We start from the raw sequence: 22,701 nt of genomic DNA, 5'->3' as shown, positions 1-22,701 counted from the left end.
CTCCCTGAAGAGGTGATGTTTGAGCAGAGACTCAAAGAACTAGCCAGCGCTTGAGGATCTGGGGAAGAGTGTGAGAGGCAGAGGACACAGGAGGCGCAGTGGCCCTGAGTGGGACGGTCTGCATTTTCATTTGTCCATGGAGCTGCAAGGAGGCCTGTGTGGCTGGAGCACAGTGGTTTGGGGAAGAGAGGAGAGGAAGCTGAAGAGGTGCAGGTGAGCCTGGAGGCCACGGTAAGATGTGCGGATTGTATTTTGTGCACTGAGGAGCCTGCCCTGGTTTTTGGTATAAAGGAACGGTTCCCTGAAGAAGTGACATTAAAGCTGAGACCTGGAACGTGAGTAAGAATAAGCCAGGGTCAGCTGGGGTTAGAGTGTGTGGAAGGGACAGCGTGCCCTACCCTGATCTTTGGTTCCCTGATCCGCGAAATAGGGGTGATGGTTGCTTTCTGTCAGGGAAGCTACGAGGCCTGGGTATAATTTATGTAAAATAATAGCACTGAGTAGTAGAATGAACTAAATAGTAAGTGCATTCATTCAGCATTCATTAAATACCTGTTGTGTGCTAGGTGCTAGGGATGCAAAAATGAGACAGGCACGGAAACAGGTAGTTTTGATACAGCCTGGTGGCTCTTTAACACAACAGTCCTGTGCAGGGGCTGTGGGAGCACAGAGTCCGGGACCCTTTCTGAGAGGCCGAGATAGGGAATATTTCCTCTGAGAGCTAACATCTGAGTTGTACCTTGGAAGAGTTTACGTTTTAGGAGAAAAAATAAGCCAAGAGAAGCATATGGAGAGAGTAGGGTGGTCCCGTCAGAGGGGACAGCCTCCTGAGCATGGTGGCAGGAAGTCATCCATCATGCCCGGTGTTGACGTGCAAAGAGCAGAGCAGAGGAAATGCGTGGAGATCGGCCTTTGTAACATGTGGAGGCTTTGGGGAGCCCCTGACGTTTTTAAGGCCGGGAGTGACTGAATAATTTGATTTTATGTAGATTTCTCTGGGATTTCAATCAGGGGGCAAGACTGGAAGCCAGGGGTGAGCCAGGTTATAGAGGCACTCTAGGTGCGAGATTAGGGCCTAAAGTGGGGGCAGGAGGGAGAAGAGGGTACAGACCCCCCCAGCTATTTAGAAAGTAAATGATGGACAAATCTCGGGGTAAGGGAGGAGGTGGCATCTAGGTTGGCGGCAGAGCTTATGAAGGTGGATGTTGGTGCCACCACCTAACAGATTCTGGGAAGAAGATGAGATAGTGCTGTTGAGGTGACTGAATAGTTGGAAAAGGAATAAGAGCAAGATGCACATTCATCCTCCAGCTGTAAACCTGTGTGCCCCCCCACACACACCTTTTGGTGAAGGGATTATTTGGGGGATGTGGTTGTCTCACTGGCGTATTTTGCAGGATGGGAAGGCAGTTCTGTGTAATTACCCATTAGCATAGCTGAATTACTCCTTTTCCTCATGTTAAACCAAGAGAGAGGCCTTGTAGTTGGGCTTGAGCACGTGCTGCCCTGTAGTTAATTGGTGTGGCCAAAAGGCAGCAGTATCCATTTGTGTGGGCCTCAACAACATGAGTGTATACATTGATCTGAGTCTTCCTTTTTTTGGTGAGGAACGTTTCCTCTGAGCTAACATCCGTTGCCACTTTTCCTCTTTTTTTGCTTGAGGAAGATCAGCCCTGAGTTAACATTTGTGCCAGTCTCCCTCTATTTTGTTTGTGGGTTGCTGCCACGACATGGCTTATTTAGTGGTTTAGGTCTGTACCTGGGATCCGAACCTGCAAACCCAGGTTGCCGAAGCAGAGCTGCACCCTGTGCACTATGCCACAGGGCCAGCCCCTGAGTCTTCTCCATTTCCCTACCGACTTTTATGCGCCAAAGTGGGATAGTCCATAGTGCTCTGAAGGTTATTTTAACACCAGCGCCTGACCATTTGAATTAGAAAGACTCCTAACCTCAGTCCAGTCGTGCCCTGCATAACGACATATCGGTCAAGGGACCGCATGCACAACAGTGTCCCGTAAGATCAGTACCATACAGCCTAGGTGTGTAGTGGGCTGTGCATTTGGGTTTGTGCAAGTACACTCTGTGATGTTCTCACAATGACAAAATCGCCTAACAATGCATGTCTCAGAAGGTATCCCTGTTGTTAGTGACGCATGACTGTATACACGTGAAATATACGGACCTTTCGGGGTCTCATCTCTTTTAAGTACTAATGTCTCTTAAGCATCTGCTCATCGGCATAGGTGTATATGAGCATGCAGCACGCTTTTTCTAGTCATTACTCTTTGGTGGCGTGTGTGCCAGTTTGCTTTCTTCTGAGAATACTGGTGTAGAGTAATCAAATATTGATTGCTGAGGTTTCTTAATAAAACACCCCTGGAAAATTCCAATAATTATTTTGTCTTTTTTTCCACTTTTATTTCCCCTTGCCCTTCCACTGCTGCTGTTATGGATTTTTGCTGCTGCTGTTTTTATCCCCGGTGCACAAGGGTAAACCTGTGGTTTACTCTTTTATTAACTAGGGGGAAAAAAGTTGGGATCAAGAAAGATTGTCTATGCATTAGGTTTTCCTTTGCTTCATCTCTTTGGTTGAAGAAGAATAGCATGAATATGGCCAGGTGATTAAGCACTAGGAGTCTTCAGTGTAAATGATTGAGAACATGGATGTATGTACTGGGTTGACTGGTGTCCCTCCAAAATTAATGTCCACCCAGAATCTCAGGATGTGGCCTTATTTGGAAATAGGGTCTTTGCAGCTGTAAATAATGAAGATTAGGTCATACTGGGTCAGGCTGGGTCCTAATTCAGTGTGACCAGTGTCCTTCTCAGAAGAGGAGGCACACAGAGAGGGAGGAAGGCCGTGTGAGATTGGATTGCTGCAGCTGCGAACCGGGAACCCTGAGGATTGCAAGCAACCGCCAGGAACTCGGAAGAGGCAAGGAAGGGTTTTTTTCCCTCGAGGCTTCAGAGGGAGCATGGCCTTGCCGACACCTTGATTTTGGACTTCTAGCCTCCAGAACTGGGAGAGAATAAGTTTCTGTTGTTGTAAGCCACGCGGTCTGTGAGTGTTTGTTATAACCCTGGGAAACTAATGCAATAGGTATATGATAACCTCACTTCGAAGCTCCACCTTCATAGCAACGTGTTGCTACTCTGTTTCCGAGTGATAGCGTTCAGAGAATGTCTTCAGCAGAGCAGTGATGTCTGTAAGTAGATGAATCAGATCCCCTTTGCACAAATACTCTGGAATCACTGCCAGTCGATCAGGATCCGCCTGATCACACCAGCCTTACTTGGTAGATCTTCCTTTACCAGTGGCTACAGCCCCACTGCACGGACTGCTTTGTGAATTCCACCCCCTGCCCCTGAACAAGTATCTGGAAAGTTTTGGGAAATTAGAAGAGGATCTTCCTCACACCTGCTGTGCCTCCGCTCAGGTCCACTGACTCTTAGCTGGTCCATCCTGTAAAACCTCAAACCCTTCCTAGGCATGCCTCCAAAACTGTGATCAGTGTGTAAAATCAGTGTTTGCTGCAACTGGGTGGACTCACAGGTTAGCCGGGTCTGTCCAGAATCTCGCCCAGGGTGGTGCAGAAAAGCATGCAGTGTGCTCTCGCGACAGTATGAGGTCAGGCCCAGCCCCTTGGCCTTGTGAGCGTGGAGAAGAGCTTGGTCGAGGCAGCCAACAGCTCACCCAAGGCAACTCAGAGTGAGGAGAGGAAGGGAGCTGGGGGGAGTGCAACACGGAGGGAGATGCTGTTGACTCATTCAGTGTTGTTTGAAATCTTTCGTCCCTCTTAAGTATGCTACCGTAACTCTAGCGTATGAGACTGCTGTGGACACAGAAACGTTGAGACCGCTGGCTCGGTGACGACTGTTCTGTGCTCACTTGGGGGAAATGAGGTGTTCTACAGAATCTAAATTTTTTTTTTTTAGATTGGCACCTGCACTAACATCTGTTGCCAGTCTTTTCTTCTTCTTCTCCCTCCAAAGCCCCCCTGTACATAGTTGCATATTCTAGCTGTGAGTGCCTCTGGTTGTGCTATGTGGGACCCTGCCTCAGCACAGCCTGATGAGCGGTGCGATGTCCACGCCCAGGATCCGAACCTGCGAAACCCTGGGCCGCTGAAGCAGAGCGTGCGAACTTAACCAGTCGGCCACGGGGCTGGCCCCTGAATCTAAATTTGAAGTGATGGTAATAGCTACTTATTATTAAAGCATCTATTATAGGCCAGAGACTATGCTAAATATTTGAAATTTTTTATTCACTGACTCCTCATAGCAGGCCTTTGAGATAAATGTTATTATCTCTGCTTTATGAATTAGGAAAACAGAACTTGGGTTACATAAGTAGAGTTGGAATTTGAACCCAGGATCCGTGCTCTTTCCATCTTAGCACTTGCACTGAGCGAGCAGCCCTCAGTGACTGTCAAGGAGGCGAACCCTGATCGCCAGGACCCTAGACTTCTGTGCTTTGCATTTTCTGTCAGCTTTTTGTAGCTCTTCTCTTTCCTCATATGCTTAGCTGTCAGATTTTTGTTTCATGAGTGAATTTTACCTGATTCCTTTTGTGAGTTGCTGTCTGTATGCGGTGAGCCAAGAATCAATATTAAGCTTACGGTGGTGCCTCCTGCCAGGAGTAGTAGGCAGTCAACAAGTGGTAGATGATACTGTTGTTGCTTCTCTGTGATCGTGGGCACTTAAAGGCACTTTTGCTTACTTGTCGGGTCTGCTGTTTATATTAATCAGAGGTCACAAACTTCGATGCTCGTAGAAGCCAGGGAGATGCCAAGTGAGCTGGCTCCGTGAGACAGCAGGGCGCGCCCGCGGCAGAACAAACGCACGCCCCTTCTGCAGGTGGCTGCTGCCCTGCTGCAGCGGACGGTTGCTGTGTTGGAATGTGGCCTAGACATGCTGGATCTTCTGGTTCTTTTTCTTCCTTCCTTTCTTTCTTTTTTAAGAATAACTAGAAATTCAGACTTTTATGTGAAATTAACTAGCAATGGATTCAAGTTAAAAAACAAAAACAAAACACTGTGTTGGCCAGATAAAACACATTTTGTGGGCCAGTACAGTCTGTAGACTGCCAGCTGGTGAGCTGTTGAAAATAAAGAAGTGGCCAGGTAGGTGACCTTCAGCCAGCTCACTTAAGTGGTGTGTTTATTTTCTCAAGTTCCGTTTATGAGAAAACTAAAGTGAAGTATCATTACTCCACGTGCTCTATTTGAAAGCAGTTTAATGTGAAGTTGTTGGGCAAATCAAAGTAAAAGCATTTCTTATGTTTTAGTATTTAGTTAAAAGACCAGAATTGTCAGTATAAAACAACTGTTTTTAAAGTGGGGAAAGAGGAGAAAGTACACCAAAATAGTAGTTGTCTTTAGGCGTTGTGATTATGGGAATGCTTATTTCCTCTGCAGATCAGCCCTTTCCTCTGAGCTCTAGACAAGTATGTCCAACTGCCTGCCCCCCTGCCCCCCGTTCCATTCAGATGTCTCGTAAGCACCTCTGTGTGTTGAAATTCAGCTTGTCCTGCCACTCCCTTCACCCCCAACCTATATACTTCTCCTGAAGATTTCCTTTTCTTAGTAGCTGGGACCACTAGCTACTCATTTTCTCAAGCCAGAGTCTGTTATTCTTAACTTCTCATCACCAAGTTCCACAGATGGGCGTTTTAAATAGCTCCCCAGATCCATTCACTGCTCTGTCATCACCACTGTCACTCTTTGGTCCAGGCCATCCTTGTATCTCTTGGAGCAGTGTGGTCTCCTCACACCTGGGGTCCCAGTGTTACTCCAGTTCATATTTTCTTTTGTAGCTGGAATGATCTCCCTAAAAGCCAACTCCAGTCATGTCACTCCCCTTTTAAGCCCATTGGTGGCACCCTGTTTGCCTTAGGGGAGAGTTCACAGTCCTTAATGAGGCTGCCCAGCTTTCTGTGAGGCAGCCTCCTCTCGTCCCATTGCCCGTCCTTTCTTTAGTTTTTTAGTTCATGCGTGTGCATCTTGGCGAATTTTTTTATGACTGAACATACCCATGTGACCAGCACTCAGGTCAAGAAACAGGACATTACTAGCACCCTAGAAGCCCTCCTAGCTCTCCATTCCAGTCACCAGAAGGCCCGAAATTACACACATCTCAATAAGGAGGAGGAGAGAGGTCTTGCCTTCCTCGGTTTCATATCATAAGGCAATGTGATAATACTGGGAATCAAGCAGATCAATGGGACAGAATAGGAAGCACACACCAGAGACTTCTGGCTTCATGAGGATGGGCTAAGCATCTATTGCTTACCTCTGGAGCATCACAGAGCAGTGGAAGTTAGGACAGATTGCTCTGGAGTAGTCTCAGGACAACTGGCTTCCCATATGGAGGGAAAAAAAAGAAACAGCTACCTTCCTCACACCTTACACAAAAATATATTCCAGGTGGATTAAAGACCAAAATGTAAAAACAACTCTAAAATTAGATGTATATTTTTGTGTAATTTTATATAAATTTATATTTAAGAATTTATATGTATATATAATATATTTATATACCCTTGATCCCCAGACAAATATGTGTAAGAAGATATGTACAAGGATCATAATAGCTTTCATACAGTTTTGTCATACCAAAAGATCGGAAATTCCCTGAGCACACAGGATGGGGAAATGGATATATTGTGATGTACATGTGATGGAACACAAGCAGATACATGAGGAACTGGAGCATTAAGTGTATCAGCGCAGGTCCTCAAAGAGTGCAGTGTCTCTGAAAATGCGAGTTGTGGAACTGTACATGCAATATGACACAATTTATCCACAATTTTAAAACACAGAATGATACTGTGTGATGTTTATGGATATATCTAGTAAAAGTAATTTAAAAAGGAAAAAGCAGAAAACCACCTAACCAATTAATGAATGTGGGAGGGATGACGGAGGGAATAGGATTCGGCAGAGATACAAGGCGCTTGACTTTGTCACTAACGTTTTATTGTTTCCCTCCTTTCCTCTCTCCCTTCCTGTGGATCTGAAGCAACTGTGATAGAGACATTTGATAATTCCGGAGTGGGTGAATGGATATTGGTTGTCGTTCGTTTAACTTTGCTACGACTAGAAGGGTTGTGAGCCTCCTGAGAGCAAGGGCTCGCTTGCCCTGGTGACCATTGAGTGCACAGTGCCTGACACATAGTGGGGATTCAGTCTGTCTCTGTTGAATGAGGGAATGAATGCGTTTCTGTGTTCCAGTTTTTCTAAAATGAGCACTTATTACTGACAAAGTGTTGTTGCCGTGTTTCTATAAACAGGAATTCTCTGCACTTGGGTGATGGGCTTGTGTGTACTCAGGACATGGCTGATCCTGTTATAGATGCCACCAAACAGCGAGAGTATACATTATGGTTTAGTTTATACTTTTCCAGCTAATATGATCTTTCGTTTGCTTAGTCCCACCTAAGAGCTACAATGACTGAAAAATGTGGTTTAAATTTTCTTCGATGTGAAAGGAAAAGACCAAACTGTTATTGTAAGTTATCGCAGAGGGTGAGGATGCAGCTCCTCTCCTGTCCTTTTTTAGTTATGTTTTCTGTGAGCGGGTACAAGTTTTATCATCAGAATAAACAAGTGATATATGTCTATTTTTAGAGATTTTGTTTTTCCTTTTTCTCCCCAAAGCCCCCCTGTACATAGTTGCATATTTTAGTTGTGGGTCCTTCTGGTTGTGGCATGTGGGACGCCGCCTCAGCGTGGCCTGATGAGCGGTGCCATGTCCGCGCCCAGGATCCGAACCAGTGAAACCCTGGGCCGCCGCAGCGGAGCGCGTGAACTTGGCCACGGGGCCGGCCCCCAACAAGTAATATTAAAATAAAACAGATTAGAGGGAAAATCTCCAAATTCTGAATGGTTTTCACAAAGTGAAATAGGGGTGACTTTTTTTCACTTTGGTTCTTTTTTCCCTAATGTAGTTGTCACTTATAATTTTTAAAAGTTAAATTTGATTATAAAAACTATCCTACATTTCACTCTAAGAAGTCAAATAAAAATGATTTTTTTGAATATAATACTTCATTTTCAGAGGCATAGTTTGTAGAAAACCAAAAAGGTTTTTGGATGGATAAAGTACAGATTAGAACACTGGTTATAATTGCCTTTCATAATGTGTTTGAAGGAGTAAAAGAGTATTTAGTATGTGCCAGGTAACTGCTTTCTGGTGAGCTGAAAGCTTTCCTGATACAAGGGTGCTCAGGCGTGTTCGGCGTCCTTCCCCCACCCCGCCCCTCGAGTGGATTCCTCGGAGTGGTCCGCTGTGCCCGCGTAGTGTGTCCTTCCGCGTCTCCCGCCGTAACTTTAATCACCTTCATAAACGCCTTCCCCACATGTAGGTTTCTTTCTCTTTTCTTTTTCTGTTATAGTCACACTTTATAAAATGGAAGTCAGCTCAGGTTATGTGCAGAGCTTTTCAGTGACTTCTGAGCCCAAGTCCGGCCATACTGGCCTCCTGTAGTCCTCAATCCACGGAGCACGGTTCCACTTTTGGGGGGCATTCCTTGGTGCCAGGCCTGGAGTGCCCTTCCTCCTGACGTCTGTGTGGCGGTTGCCCACACTCCTCTCTGCTCGGAGCTGCCTGCTTGGTGGCGCCTGCTCCGACCACCCTGGTTGAGGTGGCAGCGCTCCCCACCCTCCTCGGCTCGTTTCCCGGCGTGATTTCTCTGTAGACTCCTCGCCATCCAATAGACCGCGTCGTCCACTGTTATTTGTTCTTATCTGTCTCCACTGGAATATAAGCTCAATCAGGCAGGAATTTTTGTTCATTTTATTTAGTGCTCCGTTCTCAAACTTAGAGCAAGGCCTGTCGGTACTCAGTGAATACTTGCTGAATGAATCAGTTTGTCTTTTTCATTTATTATCTTGTGGATATTTAAAAGATGTTAGTGTATGTAGGCCTACTTATTACTTCTTTTTTTTTTTAAAGATTTTATTTTTTTTCCTTTTTCTCCCCAAAGCCCCCCAGTACATAGTTGTATATTCTTTGTTGTGAGTCCTTCTAGTTGTGGCACATGGGACGCTGCCTCAGCGTGGTTTGATGAGCAGTGCCATGTCCGCGCCAGGATTCGAACCAACGAAACACTGGGCCGCCTGCAGCGGAGTGCACGAACTTAACTACTCGGCCACGGGGCCAGCCCCCCTACTTATTACTTCTTAACCACTACAATAATACTCCATTGTGAGGAGGACTCATGACTTATAAAAATCATTCTTTTGTTGATGAAAATTTATATTGCCTTTTTATTGCTTGATTTTAGCTATTATACTAAGGCTGCTGTGAATATTCTTGTACATATATCTTTGTGTATCGGCTTTAGTATTTCTGTGGGGTAGATTCCTAGGCGTGGGATTACTTTAAGTGGAGGGTACCAAATAGCCCTCTATAAGGGTTTAATCAGTTTACACTCCCACCGGTAGGACATGCGAGTGTTGAGTGTTCATTTAGCCACATGCTGCACAACATAGCACATTTTAGGTCTTCTGTCATCCTGATAGGAAAAAGGTGACATCTTGTTTTAAGTTGACCCTTGATGAGGTTCAGGATCTCAGCATGTTTATTAGCCTCCTGTTGTCTTTTAATTTCAGATTTACTCTATAAACCAGAAGTTTTAGGAAAACTTATTTCAGTAAGAGTTTACTTCTCAGTACGTATGTGTTCTTAAATGCTGAGAAAGCTTTTGTGGTGGTAAAAAGAAAGTTGCATGCAAACAGAAAACAGGAAGAAGCGAACAAAATTGCATCCATAATTAAGACCTGAAACTACACATTTTAATTAAACTTTTGGGTAAAATTTTGGTTTAGAATTTTGAAATCTTAAAAGGAAATTTTAATTTAACATAATAGTTTATGGAAAATACAAACGAATCTTTCAGAATAATCTGAAATAATCCAGAATAATCTGCTGGTGCCGCCATTTCTCTAATGATAGGTTAGGTATCCAGCACAGTAATTCAGACTGCTTCTTCCTCCTCAAGTTAATGCTGATTTCCTTGTTTTGGATAAATGCTTTTGAGATTGTAATTGTGTTAGAGCCAATTGTGTTTCCACTGATTTCAGATAATAAAAGTCTACTAGAAAAGCTAGGAAAAATTAGAAAGTTTTACAACCAGCCCTGTGAATATGAACCTGGAAACAGTCCTGTGTTTTATGTTCCTGTGACCTTGACTTCTCATGGATGAACAATCTCCTTTAATTAACTTGATAAGTAGTTTACTGTGATTAGGAATATAGCATGTTATTAGGGTTATGTTTTTTTAAAAAGCCTTTGTCAGATACACACTGAAAGATTAACAGATGAAATGATAAAATAGCTGGGATTTGCTTCTAAATAATTGAGATTGGGGCTGGGGAGGAGTGTAGAGGAATAAAATTGACCACAAGTAGATAGTTTGAAATTTTCTATAATAAAAAATTTAAAAGCAAACAAAAGATACACCATTTATTTGGTTGTAAAAAGTATGAGGTGGTTAAGACCAGAGGTTTGGGGTTTAAACAAACCTAAGTTGGAGTACTGGCTCTGCCACCTACTAACAGTATGATTTTAAGCGGTTTTTACTGCTCTGAGCCTCTGTTTCCTCATCTATAAAATGGGCATATCAACACCTGCCTCAGAGTGTTGTAAGAAGAATGAATGGTAATACATAAAGCTCCTCTTAGCACAGTACTAAATTCCAGGTCAAGTGCTTGCAATCTCTGAAATCCGTGAGGAAACAGACAGACTTTACTGCTGTCAATACTGATGGAAATGGTAGGTGGTTGTTGAAATGTAGTTAAATCTTCATTGCTGTGTCTGCTGTTGTCCTCCTCACCCTACTTGGCGGCTCCTTGCGTGTGCCTCCTTTTGCTTGGTCACCTTGCCATCAAGAGACTGACATCACTGCCCCTTCTAGGAGAGTATCTGGAGGGAGAGAGATGAGTGCTGAGGTTTCTTCTCCCCTCCTCCCACCCCGTCCCCAGATGCTGGCTGAAGCACCCCGGCACAGGACTTGCAAAGTGGCTGGGGCACTTGGCCCAGAGCGCCCAGAGCTCTGACTTCCCCGTGGTGGAAGGAAAGGTTCCCTTGTTCCTGGACAGTTAGGACTGGCTGTTGGGATTTTTTCTGGGACTGAGTATTTTTCACCTCTTGGGCCTCAGCTGTTAGTGGTGTTTTGTAAATATTGGTTTATTTACATTGAATTGAATCGAATAAAGTTGAGTGGGTGATTACAATGTATGACCTTCCTGGTCCCTTCTAGTCTCAAAATTTCTATGTCTATATGATTTGTATAATGAGATACAGTTTACAAAGTCACTTCCATATGTATCTTAGTTGATATTGTGACATAATAGCTTAAAATGGAGATGGGGGTTAGGTTAGGTGAGGGTCCTGCGGATATTGCTGGCAAATGGTAATACTTAAAGAAAAAAATGATTGATTTTTCTGTAATTATAAATTAATACATGACTTGTTATAAATTTAGAAAATACAGAAAAATGTAAAGAAAAAATTGTTACCCACCATCCCACTGGCACTAACATTTTTAGAGCTGGTGAGTTTCTCTCAAATATTTTATAAATATGTAAATAAGTGTAAATATATATGCCTTTTAATTTTTTAAAAACAAATTTAGCTCTTACTGTATATAGATTGGATTTGGTTCTTCGCATTTAATATTTTTTCCAGCTTTAATGAGGTATAATTGACAAATAAAAATTGTATTTAAGATGTACAGTGTGGTGTTTTGATTTATATATACATTGCGAAATGATTACCACCATCAAGCCAATTCATGTATCCATTACCTCACATAGCTACTTTCTTTTCTTTTTGGTGAGAACAATTAAGGTCTACTCTCCAAGCAAATTTCAAATATACTATACAGTGTTGCTAGATCTCCAGAACTTACTCATCCTGCATATCTGAAACTTTGTACACTTTGACCATCTGTCCATTTCCCTCCACGCGCCCACCCCCAGCCCTTGGTAACCATCATTCTGCACTCTGCTTCTAAGAAATCAACATTTTTAGATTCCACATATAAGTGAGATCATGCAGTATTTGTCTTTCTGTGTCTGGCTTATTGCACTTAAGATGATGTTCTCCAGGTTAATCCGTGTCGTCGAAAAAGAGAAGATTTCCTTCTTCTTTGAAGGCTGAATGATAGTCCTTTGTGTGTGTGTGTATCACATTTTCTTTATCCATTCATTTGTTGGCACCACTTATGTTTTCTCCGGATCTTGGCTGTTGTGAATAGTGCTGCAACAAACGTGGGAATGCAGCTATTTCTTCGAGATGACAATTTTGTTTCCTGTGGATATATACTCAGAAGTGGGATTGCTGGATCATGTGGTAGTTCTAGTTTTAATTTTTTTCCAAACATGGGATTTATTTATTTGGGTTTTTTTGGTGAGATCCATTTGCCCTGAGCTAACGTCCGTTGCCAATCTTCCTCAATTTTTGCTTGAGGGAGATTGGCCCTGAGCTCACATCTGTGCCAGTCTTCCTCTATTTTGTATATGGGGATGCCTCCACAGCACGGCTGATGAGTGGGCTAGGTCTGCGCCTGGGATCTACGGCCGTGCTGAAGCAGAGCGCAGGGAACTCTAACCGCACAGCCACGGGCCCGGCCCCTCATTTTTAATTTTTTGAAGAACCTCCGTATTGTTTTCTGTAATAGTTGGTCCATTTACATTCCCACCAACAGTGTACAAGAGTTCTCTGTTTCTCCATGTTCTCATCAACGCTTGTTCTCTTTCGACTTTTTGATAATAGCCATTTTAACAGGAGTGAGGTGATATCTCATCATGGTTTTAATTTGCATTTCTATAATAATTAGTGATGTTGAACACCTTTTCATACACCTGTTGGCCATTTTTGTGTCTTCTTTTGAGAAATATCTGTTCAGATCCTTTGCCCATTTTTTAATTAGGTTATTTGTTTTCTTGCTGTTTAGTTGTTTGAGTTCCTTGTGTATTTGTATGTTAACCCCTTATCAGACATATGGTTTGCAAATATTTTTTCTCATTCCATGGATTGTCTCTTCACTCTGTTGATTGTTTCTTTTGCTGTTCACAGGCTTTTTAGTTTGATGCAATCTTGTTTGTCTGTTTTACCTCTGTTGCCTGTGCTTTTTTGGTTTCTGTCCTAAAAACCTTTGCCCATACCAATGTCAAGCTTTTTTCCTATGTTTTCTTCTAGTAGTTTTCCAGTTTCAGACCTTACATTTAAGTCTTTAATCCATTTTGAGTTGAGTTTTGTATATGGTGTGAGATGAGGGTCCAGTTTCATTCTTCTGCATGTGGATATCCAGTTTTCCCAATGCTGCTTATTGAACAGACTATTGTTTCCCCATTGCGTGTCCTTGGCACCTTTGTCGAAGATCAGTTGACGGTATATGTGTGGATTTATTTCTGGACTCTATTCTGTTCCATTGGTCTGTATGTCTGTTTTTATGCCAGTACCATATTGTTTTGGTTACTGGAGCTTTGTAAGATAGTTTGAAATCAGGTAATGTGATACCTCCAGCTTCGTTCTTCTTATTCAAGATTGCTTTGGCTGTTTGGTGTCTTTCGCAGTTTCATATAAATTTAGGATTGTTTTTTCTAGTTCTGTGAAAAATGCCATTGGAATTTTGATAGGGAGTACATTGACTCCGTAGATCGCTTTGGATAGTGTGGACATTTTAACAGTATTAATGCCTTCAACCCATGAATACAGGTTATCTTTTCCATCATTTGTATCTGCAGTTTCTTTCATCAGTGTGTTTGTAGTTTTCAGTGTATAGATCTTTCACCTCCTTGGTTAAATTTATTCCTGAATATTTTCCTGGGTTCTTGATGCTAGTGTAAATGGGATCTTTTTGTTTGTTTGTTTCTCTTCGGGATATTTTGATGCAATCAAAATATTGTTGTTGTTAGTGTATAGAAATGTCACTTTTTTTGTATGTTGATTTTCATATCATACAACCTTACTGAATTTGTTTATTCTAACAGGTTCTTAGTGGAGTCTTTAGTATTTTCTATATTTAAGATCATCTCATGTACAAACAGAGACATTTTTGCTTCTTCCTTCCCAGTTTGGATGCCTCTTATTTCTTTTTCTTGCCTAATTACTCTAGCTAGAACTTCCAGTACTATGTTGAATAGGAATGATGAGAGTGGGCATCCGTCTTGTTCATGGTGTTAGAGGAAAGACTTTCAGCTTTTCACTGTTAAGTATTATGTTAGCTGTGGGTTTGTCATATTTGGCCTGTATTATGTTGAGGTACATTCCTTCTATACCTAATTTGTTGAGAGTCTTTATCATGAAAGGATGTTGTATTTTGTCAGGTGCTTTTTCTGAGTCTGTTGAAATGATCTTTGGATTTTTCCCTTCATTTGGTTAAGTGATGTATCACATTTATTGATTTGCATATGTTAAACCATCCTTGCATCCCAGGGATAAATCCCACTTGATTGTGGTGTATGATCTTTTAATGTGCTATTGAATTCGGTTTGGCTAGTATTTTGTTGAGGATTTTTGCATCTTTGTTCATCAGGGATATTGGCTTGTAATTTTCTTTTCTTGTAGTGTCCTTATCTGGCTTTGCTATCCAGATAATACTGGTCTTATAAAATGAGTTTGGAAGTGTTCCCTCCTCTTTAATTTTTTGGAAGAGTTTGAGAAGGATTGGCATTAACTTTGCCTTAACTGTTTGCTTACTGATTCAATCTCCTGACTTGTCAGTGGTCTGTTCAGATTTTCTGTTTCTTCATGATTCAGTCTTGGTAGATTGTATGTTTCTAGGAATTTGTCCATTTCTTCTAGGTTATCCAACTTGCATTTCATATTATATCCTGATCATTTTCCCATATTAAGGGACAGTCGTATGAAAATGGCTTTCACAGCAGATCTGTGTTGAAGTCTCAGCCTTACCACTTATCGTCTGCCTGGCTTGGGTCATTCGTCTCACCTCTGAGCTAGTGTTTTCATCCCTGTCGTGGGGACACTGCTCTTAACCACACCGGGCTGAGTGAGGCTTAGGTATCATGGGAAAGCCCTTGGCACATAACCTGGTTCTTGGTAAGTGCTGAGCATATGGAAACGTTGGTTAGCTAGCAGGAAACTAGATACTATAGTTCTTCAAGCAAATGAATAGGTTAAGTAATCAAATTAACTTCTCCATATTACTAATTCCACTACTGCATATCTTTTTTAGGACGATGTGAGGCATAAGGTTCATCTGAACACCTTTGGATTCTTCAAGGATGGGTACATGGTGGTTACTGTCAGTAGCCTTTCAGTGAACGTGCCTGAAGGAGCCACAGACAAGGAGCCCGTTGTAAGTGCCTTTCTGGGAGGTCGAGGCCTTTGCCCTTTTTCGTTCCTTAGGTGAGAGCTCCTCCCCATACTTTAAGATGAAGTATCAGAATGCGCAGAAAATTTACCTTGTGAGCAGGCATCAGATAGTTTTACTTTTAACACTGAAGTTGTAATTCTTGAATAATTTTAGTAATTAGTGATGCTTCTTACGAAATGAATGCTAAGAAAACCGAGAGGAGGCCAAACCAAAAGCGTCAGCTTTTCTTCTCTCAAAGTAGGAAAGGTCTGGACGCTAGGGTATCAGGGAGATACTTACCTCTACTCTTTTTACCCTTTTTAGATTGGATTCACCCTGGACCGCACAAAGAATGATGGATTTTCTTCTTACCTGGTGAGCTTAAATGCCTGACCTGATCACTCCCTTCCCTTGAGCCCAGGACACTGGGTGGGAACAGGCTGCTCCTTTTGGTGCTGTTCTCCTGAGGTGGTGGCTGCTCTGACTTCCAGGCGTCTCTGAGCACCAGCAGTTGTGTTTGGAATGGAGGCTGGGCCACTTGTTTGCCTTGTTCCCGAGAACTTTTTGTTCTCGTTCTAGTGTGAATGTCTAAGATGATGTACAGTTGGCTCTTCCTTTCTCAGGATGAAGATGTGCATTACTGCATTTTAAGGCAGCAGGTTGTCTCTGTCACCCTTCTAGTCGTAGACATCTCCAAGAGTGAGTAAGTAATTCTAACGTTCCTTCACTTCCATCCTAGAGTAAAGTTAGAGGGCCTTTGGTAGCTAAGCTAGTTTATTGAGTGTCTGCCATGTGCCAAATACTGTGCTGAGTGGTGGAGATTAGAACCAAGATGAGGGAGACAGAGGTCTGGTCCTTGAGGAGCTTGTAGGTTAATGAGGGAGGCAGAAGAGCAGTGCAGATGATCACATCAAAAGAGAAGGAGTAAGGCAGAGAAGCCGTGGAACTGTGAAAGAAAAGGGAAGGCTTCAGTAAGTGTTGGCCCAACCGGCCTTCTCGTGCACAGACTTTACCAGATGAATGAGAAAGGTAGAGCATTTCAGGCCGAGGGAGCATTCTCTACAAAGGCGGAGTAGTGTGAAATACCCTGGTATGTTCAGTGAAGTGAGTTCTTTATTCACATGCAGCTGAGGGAAAGAGGGGAAGGCTTCTCCCAGTCAGAACTAGAAGTGCTTCCCTTCAGCTGGGTCGTGTCAGCTGTGGGCACATGTCCACTCAGGCATGGAAACTCCCTGGCCCCTTCTCGGGCGGGACGGGTCTGTTACGAAGGGAGAAGGGAAGAAGTGCATGTTAGGCAGGCTGCTTCTGGTGCCCACTGCCCCTCACGTGTTCCCCTAGACTTCACTTTAATGTCTTCTTGGTTTTTTTATGTCTTGTTCCATTTCCCTTGTATGCCAATTTGTTGAACACATTATGGATACTTGGGGGGAAATATGTACATCAGCATCATATGGTTGCTGAGAACTTAAGCTTTACAGTGAGACTGCCTGGGTCCTTGCCCAGCTACTTACTAACTGACTACTCTGGGCACGTATGCAGCCTTTCTGAGCGTCCACTTCAGCATCTGTAAAATGCGTGTAATAGAATCTACACCACAGGACATTGTCAGGACTCCGTGAGATGATGGCTTTAGAGCTTGAAACAGTTCCTAACAGGCAACAGTTAAATGGCCATAAGCATTACTGTCAACTGTTTTCCTTCTGTCGTATTTAAATATAGAGTGAAAATACGATCTCCACCAGACACTGATACCCAGTTACCAAAGATCATCTTGAGCAAGGATGAGAAAGTCGTTGGCCAGAGCCAGGAGCCTGGTGTTCCCCCGGTCTCGGCAGGCAACCAGACTCAGAAAAAACAAGGTAAACTGCCGAGTGGAAACCAGCATTTTCTTCACTGTCTTGCTTCTGTTGATTCTTTTTTGTTCCTAAGTAAAAACAAACATGATCTTATCCTTATTTTATGTTGGAAGTTATACAAAAATATATGACCATTAAAGAAAAATGTGGAAATTATGAGGAAGATGGAAAAAGAACAGTCGTTTCTCCTTACTCCCAGTGTTAGAATTTTGGTAATTTATGTTTCCTTCTAAGTTTGTAACATTTGATTTTAAAAATTTAGTCATATTTATAATTTTATAAGCATCCCCATTCACTTAACTTTTAAGATGTTTCATACTCATCAGATATCCCATTAAATGGGTAGTGTAATTTACTCAACCTTTCCCCTTAAGGAGACATATTTCTATTTTGATGCTATTATAAATACTGCTGCATTGGGCTTCTTTATTTGTAGAACTTTTTTCATGTATACAGAACTTTCTTTTTTCTTTTGAGGAAGATTAGCCCTGAGCTAACTGCTGCTAATCCTCCTGTTTTTGCTGAGGAAGGCTGGCCCTGAGCTAACATCCATGCCCATCTTCCTCTACTTTATATGTGGGATGCCTACCACAGCATGGCGTTTGCCAAGTGGTGCCATGTCCGCACTCGGGATCTGAACCAGTGAACCCCAGGCCACTGAAGGGGAATGTGCACACTTAACTCCTGCGCCACCGGGCCGGCCCCCATAGAACTTTCTTTAAGATGGTTTCCCAGAAATAGAATATCTGGTTCACGGGATATTAATACTTTTGAGAATATATCTGATACATAGTTTTAATTCCTTTCCATATGAGTTGAGTAGATTCATACTCCTATTGGAAACATGTAGAAATAGTGCCTGCATCACCAAGTCCTGGCCAGTCCTGGGTTTGGAGGTTTTTTCCCTTAAATCTTAAAGTGAAAGGCAAAAAGGTCTTCTTTTTGTATTCACTGTTATCATTGAGGCTGCACTTTTTCCCCATACGTTGATTAGCCAATTTACATTTATCACTTCTTTTATTAACTGTCAGGTTTGTCTAATAATTTATATGACTTCTTTAAAAATAATTTACTATTTATTGTATTATTTACACATATTTTTCCTCAGTCTGTCAAAACTCTAACCTAAATTAAAAGACTTACAGGAATATTGCGTTTGTGTGGTGGTGTAATTTAATGCCAGTGCACCATCTCCTTTTCCAGGTTCCTCATGCTCACACAACCATTCCCTGAGCGGAAAATACAGTCTTGTGTCACTTAACGACAGGGATGTGTTCTGAGAAATGCGTCATCAGGCGATTTCATCATTGTGCGAACATCGTAGAGTGTACTTACTTACACACACCTAGATGGTACAGCTACTGCACACCCAGGCTGTATGGTACTGATCTTATGGGACCTCCATTGTATATGTGGTCCACCGTTGACTGAAACGTCATTGTGTGGTGTATAACTATATTCTTTTCCATTATTTATTCCAAAACTCTATTCCTTCCTGCAGGGAGCTTGAGATCCTGTCTTTCTCATGAAGAGTATCTTAAGTAAAAATAAGGGACAGATGCCCTCTCTGTTCCTTGAAAGAAGCCGTTAGCAATCTTAACACTCCTTGCTATGGAAAAAAGTATGCGTTATGCTAATAGTATTTGCTGTTTATTTTTTCCATGTATGTAAATAAGTCTCGTATGTTATATAAATATTTTAAATAATGATCTGTTTACAAATGTAATTACTTAGAAAATAAGGAAAGTCACTCCATGTGGCATCACTGGCAATAACATACACTAGATTGTTCAGAGATGAATTCCCCTGTTTGTACTAAATATTATCATTTTTAGATAGCATTTATAGTATAGCAAGTTGCAATTTGCCGCTTCTGCAGCTCCGGATTGTTTTGGGTTCTGAGGAGACGGTAGCTTACAAGATAGCACATGGCCTCACCTTTTTGTTTCTTTGAATTCTTTGATATGAGACAAGCTAGAGTCTCATAAAATGACACTGTGATGTACATATGAGCTGAATCATGCAATAACATCTTTTGAATGTTTCTGCTTCTAGACAGTGGAAAGTTTACAAGAAGTACAGTGGATTCAAAGGTAAGAACTAACCACCCACTTGTGCTCAGCTTTCCTGGGTATACATGTATGTATGTGTATGTGTGTACATATGAATATATTTATGGACGTAAGTATGCACATGTATTCATCCCTAATCCACAGGGAGTTGCCTTATGTCTGGGGAGACAGCATTGACACACTGAGACAATTGCAAAGTAAGATTGGGTGCCGAATTGTACAGCACTTAGTGTGACAGGGTGAGCTAGTGAGGGGAGAGGAAAGTGAGCTATCTGGAGAGCCTTCTTGAAGGAAGTGTCAGCAGGGCTGAAGTTTGGTGGACTTATTTGGAGAAGAGGAGAAGAAAGGGGATGAAGACTGTCGCGAGCAAAGACTGGAAGTGGAAACGAGCATGACAAGTACTGGCCACTGGGCTGTTTGAAGTAAAAGGTACATATTTGGGAGTAGAAGAGGGATCTTGGATAATATAGGGCCATACATTTGAAGGTATTGATGCATAGAAGTAGGAAGTCATCGTGTCTTCTTGATCAGAAAGAAATGTGATGGATGTAGTGTCTCAGGAAGATCATCGTTCTGAGTGTAACGTGCAGGGTAGCCTTGGAGAGGAAGTCAGTGGAATTAGGGGACCCAGGAGGGCTGTGGTTGTGATGACACAGGTTTGGGGTGAGGAGGATCTGACCCAGAGCTGAGACTTGGGGTGTGAAATAAGGGAGCAGGCTGGGGGTAGTTGGGGCTAGTGGAGGGTAAGAGGAGAGGCAGACTTTTTTTGCAGAGGGGTAGGTAGGAGAAACAGCAGAAGGAAAAACTGGGGAGGTTTGGGTTTGGGATGTATTGATTTTTCATTGGGGGGGCATCCAAATGGCAGTATTTTATTTTGTTTTGTTTTAATAGTTTTACTGAAGTATAATTGAATAGAGTAAACTGCACATATTTAAAGTGACGATTTGATAAGCTTTGATGTGTACATCTGTGAAACCATCACCACAGTCAGGATGGTGAACATATCCATCACCCCAAAAGTTTCTCCTGCCCCTTGGTCATCCTTTTGCCTCCAAGCAACCACTGATCTATCACTACACATTCATTTTATAGAACTTTATATAAATGAATTATGCAGTATGTGCTGTTTTTTGTCTTCTTTCATTCAGTGTAATTATTTTGAGTTCGTCCACGTTGTTGCATGTATGAATAGTTCATTCTTTTCATTACTTAGTATCAGTCCATTGTGTAAGTGGCAATATGTTGATCCTGTGAGATTGGGAACAGAGTCCAGGTGATGTGTCGGGGTGTGAGCTGGGTGGGCATCCTTCATCCTGCTGAGGCTGTAAGAGTAGAGAAGGGCTCCAGCAGGCAGACTGCGGGGGAGGGCAGGGCCTAGGGGGTTATTGCAGAGGAAAGGAAATGGCTGAAGAGACATCACCATTCTCTGGGGACGGAGATTTTAAGCATCTTGAAAAGATGGTGAATTTTATTTTCAGAGAGCTTTTGAAGGTCAGCAAATTTAGAGTTTAAGAAGAATGTGTTTTGTGTCTTTTTTATTTCTATTAGCATACTTTTTCTGCCGGTGTCTTCCTAAAACAGGATGTTATGTCTTTTTAGGCAACAGGAGAGAATTCCTTTTCTATTCATAATAAGGGTGGAGCAGTTTCATTTCAGGTATGTGTTCTCTGAGTAAAGCTTCATAGACTTTATCTCTACCATGTAAAAGGGTGTATTTTTTAAGGGATTTTGAATTTAGGAATAATAATTTAGGCCTGCTGTGTGTCAGTCGTTGAATATAGTAGCTCTCTCCCTAACAACCGAAAGGTGGCTATTGTGACCACCACTTATCAAATCAGAAGCTCTGAGATGAATAACTTTGTGAGTGTCTAGTGTCAGTGACAAGGCCAGATTCCAACCCAGTTCTGCCTGGCTGCCCACAACTCTGCCTCTCTGAATCCCGTGCTGCCTCTCGTTCAGAGTGGGCCGGAAGCCCAGAATTCTGTGCCTCAAAGAACCATTGGTGACCACTAGGGTGGTGATGTAGTTTTAGAGATGCTCTCACTGCAACTCGGAGGCCTGGAGTGACCCGCTCGGCTGTCGCGGTTATTAGCTGCACGTGAGTGCTTATGGCAGCATCACAGCCTGTGTACAGGTAGGACATTGGCCTGGATCTCAGAATCCACTTCCCAGCTGTTGACCTTGGACAACTCACTTAACTTCTGAACCTTGCTCTTCAATCATCTAAAAATGAAAAATGATGGCATTTATCTCAGGGTTGTTCTATCATTTTTTTAAAAAGGAAAGTGCTATGTAAAGTACTATACAAATAATTTTTTACCATTAGTTTGTAAGAGTCACTGCCTCTTTTCTAACCGGTTTTCATTAGTTGAGGTATAATTTGCTTAGAGCGAAATGCACAGGTCTTAAGTATAGAGTTTGATCAGTGTTGACAAATTCAGGCCCCCATGTTTCCCACTATCAAGAGTCTCTGTGTTTTATCACCTCAGAAAGGCCCCCAGCCCTGCATCCGCTGTTCTCGTTTCTTACACCATAGATTACTTTGCCTATCTGACAATGTTTCTATGTTCTTTAAGTTCAGTAACTATTGGTATTGATAGCTCACTGAGAGCTTGTGGGGTGCTCGTCTGCTCTGAGCCCTCAGCAGCTTCCCATCTGTCTCAGAGGGAAAGGCACGTCCTCTCAGTGTCTCCAGGCCCACGTGGTCTGGCTGCTGTCATCTCTTGCCCCTCAGCCCCTCTTTCTCCCTGCCTTGCTCACTCTGCTTCAGCCACACAGGCCACCCTGCTGCTCCTAGACAGGATCGAGCCTGAGGCTCTGCTCCAGCTGTCCCCGCTGGCAGGAACGCTATTCTCTTGGAATCCATGTGATTAGTTTCTTTCTCCTTCAAGTCTTTGTTCAAATGGCACCTTCTCAACAAGGCTTCCTCCAAGCGCCCTGTTTTAAATGGAGCCCACTCCCCTTTCCCCCACCCTCCGCTCTGTTTTTTCCCTCACACTTCTTTCCATGCTGTATATTTTACTCATTTATTGTGTTTATTGACTGTCCCTCCCTTTGGAAGGTAACCATAAGATCAGGGATTTTTATCTGTTTTATTACTGATGTCTGTGAAATTCCTAAGCTTGCTCCCGGCCCACAATAGGCTCTCCGTGAGTAATTTTGGAGATGAATGAAGGAATGCCAGGCCTTGTGCTAAGTACTTCTACATTATCATTATCTCAGTTCGTCCCCCAACAACTCTAGGAAGTAGGTACTGTTATTATCCGCCTTTCACAGATGAAGAAACTGAGGCTCAGAGAGGTTAAGTAACTTGCCCAAGGGGAGGATTCAAACCCAGGTTTGTCTTACTCCAAGGCCCATGTGTTTAACCACTTTGCTTTACTACCTCCTTAAGAAAATACGAAAGGTACTTTTCTCTCTTCTTTCCCTCACTTTAAAATGCTTGTTA

General features: G+C 42.6%; 1 protein-coding gene across 1 annotated transcript in view; it reads left to right on the top strand.

Annotated features, from left to right (window-relative positions):
- Positions 1–22,701, top strand: part of GPR107 (G protein-coupled receptor 107) — a 70,734-nt gene that overhangs the window by 5,625 nt on the left and 42,408 nt on the right. The window contains exons 2-7 of the mRNA XM_014863461.3: positions 15,206–15,328; positions 15,650–15,700; positions 15,949–16,028; positions 17,045–17,184; positions 19,237–19,274; positions 20,853–20,909. Coding sequence (XP_014718947.2) covers positions 15,206–15,328; positions 15,650–15,700; positions 15,949–16,028; positions 17,045–17,184; positions 19,237–19,274; positions 20,853–20,909 — 489 coding nt within the window. The remainder of the gene's footprint in view (positions 1–15,205; positions 15,329–15,649; positions 15,701–15,948; positions 16,029–17,044; positions 17,185–19,236; positions 19,275–20,852; positions 20,910–22,701) is intronic.

The sequence above is a fragment of the Equus asinus genome, chromosome 10, assembly GCF_041296235.1.
Source record: "Equus asinus isolate D_3611 breed Donkey chromosome 10, EquAss-T2T_v2, whole genome shotgun sequence".
NCBI lineage: Eukaryota > Metazoa > Chordata > Mammalia > Perissodactyla > Equidae > Equus > Equus asinus.
The sequence above is the reverse complement of the archived record's forward strand: the minus strand, read 5'-3'. Positions and strand labels throughout refer to the sequence as shown.